The sequence below is a fragment of the Zingiber officinale genome, chromosome 3B, assembly GCF_018446385.1.
Source record: "Zingiber officinale cultivar Zhangliang chromosome 3B, Zo_v1.1, whole genome shotgun sequence".
Lineage (NCBI taxonomy): Eukaryota > Viridiplantae > Streptophyta > Magnoliopsida > Zingiberales > Zingiberaceae > Zingiber > Zingiber officinale.
The window spans coordinates 28,481,441-28,486,236 of NC_055991.1; the positions used below are offsets into that span (position 1 = coordinate 28,481,441).

Here is a 4,796-nt window from a genome sequence, read left to right on the forward strand (position 1 = left end):
TGAAGTTTGAGCTTGGTTTGTTTATCTTAATTAGCCTCATTAAACGAGCTCAAACGAACTTTTATCGAATCGAGTTTCGAATAGGTCACGAACGGCTTAACTCATTTACCGTCCTATTTAAAATTTAATTATTATTTATGAATATTTGATAGATTTAATATAAATACATTAAAATAACACGATTTATACACGACTCTAAATGAATCAAATATTTACAAGTATTCTAAATAATTTTAGTTAAGATTGTAATAAATAAATTTAATGTAATTTTTAAAATTTTTAGAAATCGCCGGTGGTCTTTTTTTTGTGATTTTTTGTTGTGAGGTAGGTGGTTTATGTGAACGGGAGACAAGCAAGACCAAGATCCAGAATGTTCGGTGTGGGGGCCACTGCTCTCTTTAATTGGTCCAGGCGGATCTTTCTCGAACGAAACGATAACGACGCCGATTTAACTCACGACTCGGTTGCCATTGTCGGCCACGCGATGGCATGGCCCACCAATCTGCTTCGTGGAGTTATAACCGGTACGGCTTTGCTTCCTTCCCTCGGGTATTTATTCGCGGTTTATCGTTCAGTTTGAAAAGCCGATCCTCTTGCTTGATATATATATATATATATATTTGGTAAGAAATGAATGATTTTCAGCTCAAGTACATTAATTTGTTTTTTCATCGGGTATTTTCTTTTCCCCCTTTAACGTTTGGGTTTTCCATCGGAAAAAAATGAGCTGCATTATATTCGTCTCTAGATCATGGATTGGAATCGAGGATTTGATTTCCGGCGCGTTTAATTTTTTGTTCATGGCGGTGACGACTGAACCGGGCCTTCATTAATTCGCAGAAGGGAGCTAGCCATGGTGGTGGTCAACGTGCGGCGGTCGACGATGGTGCGTCCTGCGGAAGCGACGCCGCAGCGACGGCTGTGGCTCTCCAACCTGGATCAGGTGATGCCGCATCACCACACGCTGAGCGTGTTCATCTACCGGCCGGATGGGTCGGCCAACTTCTTTGACGTGGCGGTGCTGCGCGACGCGCTGTCCCAGGTGCTGGTGCCCTTCTATCCCATGGCCGGGCGGTTGGCGCGCGACGAGGACGGTCGGATCGTGATCGATTGCAACGGCGAGGGGGCGCTGTTTGTGGAGGCGGATGCAGAGGCGACGGTGGACGACTTAGGCGACTTCGCACCCACTGGGGAGCTGCAGCAGCTCGTCCCAAAGCCAAATGCAGACTACACCTACGGCATCTCCGCCTTCCCGCTCTTGCTTCTCCAGGTACTTACCGCATTTGCTGAATTGTTTCAGTTTAAAGGCAAATTTAAGAAAGACGTATCTAAATGAAAATAACTAAAAAAAAACAGATTAAATCTAACATTTGGATTTACTATATGACGTAATCGGAGTGCATTTTTGGCAACTTGGTAACTGGGGTGCAAAAGTATTTAACGGTGAATACTATAAATTAGTTTAAGATATCAAAATAAAAACAAATTGATTATTTTAAATAATTAACTTTACATAATTTAGCAATGCTCTGGCAACGGATATCTTTAATTAAACTATTAAATTATGTAATTTAACTCTATTCATAATTAATTAACTAGTTTAAATAAGCTGATTAAGGATAACACACACTTAAAAATTATAATTATTTTAAAAAAATAAATTTCATCTTAATTTATTGTTATTAAAAAATAAAATTAAATATTAAAATTTTGATCATTGATTGTTGTTAAAAATAATAATAAACGAAATTTATTTTAAATAAATATTAGCGTCTGAATATATTTATTTTTTTAGATTTTGATATCTATAGATCTATCAAATAATTTTTCATATTAAAGTGCTATGAATTTGGATATATAGTTTATTTCAAAGAGTTTTTTTATATATAGATTTTTGTATTCATAGATTTGGATACATGAATATAAGTTTTTTATTCTAATACTTTATGGGAATGATATTCCACCAGCAGTTAACTATATTGACTTATTGCAAATTAAATCTATCCAATAATTGTAAAATAAAAAATCTTGAGGATCATATTATTCTAGAGGTATAATTGAATTATCATAGGAGCTTTATATTAAATGAGTTTAGGTTGATTGGTTCGGCTCCATAGAAATTTTTTGATCATCAAGGTAAATCAGGAAGCACAGTCTCATTTGAAGGAAAAAATTTTACAAATACGTCATAGTTGAAAATTGAACTGTAAATACTTGAGAGACAACTGAATATTCTTATCACTGCAGCATATGCCCAGGAATGTTATAGAAGCTTTATATTGATAAAGTATTAAGTAGATTTGGCATGAATAACTCTATGACAAAGAGATACATCAATTGCTAAAGATGACAAATTTAATTTGCTTCAATATTTAAAAACTAAATTTAAGAGTAAAACAATATTGATACACTACATGTGCTATTTATTTTGTTAGCTCATACACCCATATATAGTTTATATATATATATTTCGGTGTAGACTGAAGGATTATTCATATTTGATTTCTCTAAAATAAAATGATATAATCAAATTTGAAAGTCAGTTATTTGACTTTTAAATCATAAGGAGGATTAATTATATTGAAAATGCACACGCTTAAATCACATTTCATAAAAATTTCATACTATTGATTTTATGCATATTGTGATAATTGATGGGTCTGATTTCGATTTAACGTGATATAATTTAAGAAATATTTTACTTAAATACTAAAACTTTAAGCTCAATTTAATTAGTTATTATCATGTATAATATTCAAAATGACTTATCTAAGCCCAGTGTGGCGGTGCAGGTCACGCACTTGAAGTGTGGCGGTGCAGCCCTGGGCGTCGGCACGCAGCATGCCGTCGTCGACGGCTTCTCTGGCCTTCACTTGATAAACTCCTGGTCCGACGTTGCTCGGGGCGTCGGCATCACCATCCAGCCATTCATCGATCGGACCCTCCTCCGCGCTCGCGACCCACCCAACCCCTCATTTCCTCACATCGAGTATCAGTCCCCTCCTTCCATGAACAACACCTCTGCTGCCCAAGTCCCAAGCTCGGCCGTTGCAGTCCGCATCTTCAAGCTCACCCAGGAGCAGCTTAACCTCCTCAAAGCCAAAGCTCCCCCGGGTGGCAACTACAGCACGTACGTCCTCCTCGCGGCACACGTGTGGAGGTGCGCATGCATAGCGCGCGACCTCCCGCCCGACCAGATGACCAAGATGTACATTGCGACCGACGGTCGGCAGCGAGTGCATCCACCACTTCCGCAAGGCTACTTCGGGAACGTGATCTTCACAACCACGCCCATTGCATCAGCAGGGGAGGTGACCTCTCCTGAGGGCGGTCCTTCCTCAGCGGCCAAGACGATCATCAAGGAGGCTTTGGTGAGGATGGACGCCACCTACTTGCAGTCGGCATTGGACTACCTGGAGTTGCAGCCAAATTTGGAGGCTCTGGCGAGGGGCGCTCACACTTACAGATGCCCAACCCTCGGGCTCACCAGCTGGGCGCGTCTGCCAATCCACGATGCAGACTTCGGTTGGGGCCGGCCAATTTTCACGGGTCCAGCCCGCATCAGTTACGAGGGTCTGGCGTTCGTCCTGCCAAGCGCTGCTGGGGATGGTAGCCTCTCGGTGGCCATCTCCTTACAGCCTGATCACATGGTGAAGTTCCAGAAGTTCATCTATGATATCTAAGTCTTTGAGATTGTTGTGCTTGAATTTCTTACTTATGATTTGAAATTGTCATGTTTAATATTGAATCAATTATTTAAATTTCTGATATGTATCCACGCAAACATTAATTTGGAGTATGTGTTATAATATTACGTGTGATCATGTCTTAAAGTTGAGGCGATGGATGTTGGGGAAGTGGCGCTTCTGTTGATCGTGTGTAGACTTCGCTCGGACCTACACCCACAACTACGTCAGTGCCGAGCCATCAAAGGGGTCCCCGGTGTTGACCCTCCGACGTTCAAGTCAGTCACCGACGTTGAATGTGGAAGCAGCGAAGCAAAGAAGCAAATGAACAATAGCAGCAACAGTAGTGCGCATATCTCCACTGAAGCTTGAATCCCCTTTATATAGAGCTCATGTAGCACGTGTGCACGCTTCCAAGACGTGCACGCTTCTCAAAGCTTTCACTAAAAAGACATGTCAGTAAAGTGTCCCTGACACAATATCTTAACGAGCCGAGCATATCTCTACAGTGATAGTGGAAGCTTCCGCCGTACAATATTTTGTCTAACCATGCCGCTTGTCAGCGGCATTAGCTCTCAAAAGGATGTCGCCAGCTAGTGCGGTGTGTCTTTTACTAGGCCGAGCGGGATAGCCGCTCGGCTTGGGTTTCCCCTGTCTGTTTGGCTGATGAGTTTGCTACCTGGCAGAGCGCACTACAAAAAAATAATAATTTAGGGACTAAAATTTGGGACAAATTTTTTTCTTCCCAAATTAGCAACAAATTTGGCGACAAAAAAATTTGACCCAAATTAGCAACGAAATCTGCAACAAACATTTTCGTTGGAAAATTCATTCCCGATTCTGGGACGAATACAGGATTCGTCCCAGATTCTGGAACGAATCAAAAATTCATCCCAGATTCTGGAACGAATTCGTCCCAGATTAAAATATTTTAAAAAATAGTATCCATGGCAATTCTGGGACGAATCCAGGATTCGTCCCAGAATTTGGGATGAATCGAGAATTTGTCCCAGATTGAAATATTTAAAAAAAAATAGTATCCACGACAATTCTGGGACGAATCCTGGATTCGTTCCAGAATTTGGGACGAATCCTGGATTCGTCCCAGAT

General features: G+C 40.6%; 1 protein-coding gene across 1 annotated transcript; it reads left to right on the forward strand.

The window, feature by feature from the left end:
* The first annotated feature begins 735 nt into the window (after window positions 1–735).
* Window positions 736–3,786, forward strand: LOC121968171 (hydroxycinnamoyltransferase-like). The gene is made up of 2 exons (XM_042518646.1): window positions 736–1,270; window positions 2,793–3,786. The coding sequence occupies exons 1-2, from the start codon at window positions 854–856 to the stop codon at window positions 3,681–3,683; spliced, it is 1,308 nt and encodes a 435-aa protein (XP_042374580.1). The 5' UTR covers window positions 736–853; the 3' UTR covers window positions 3,684–3,786.
* Window positions 3,787–4,796: the final 1,010 nt, after the last annotated feature.

Bases quoted from the DNA above. Each gene is read 5' to 3' on its own strand.
- LOC121968171 (XM_042518646.1), top strand. From the start codon at position 854: ATGGTGGTGGTCAACGTGCGGCGGTCGACGATGGTGCGTCCTGCGGAA. The intron at 1,271-2,792 runs GTACTTACCGCA...GTGGCGGTGCAG, and splicing joins TCCCGCTCTTGCTTCTCCAG to GTCACGCACTTGAAGTGTGG.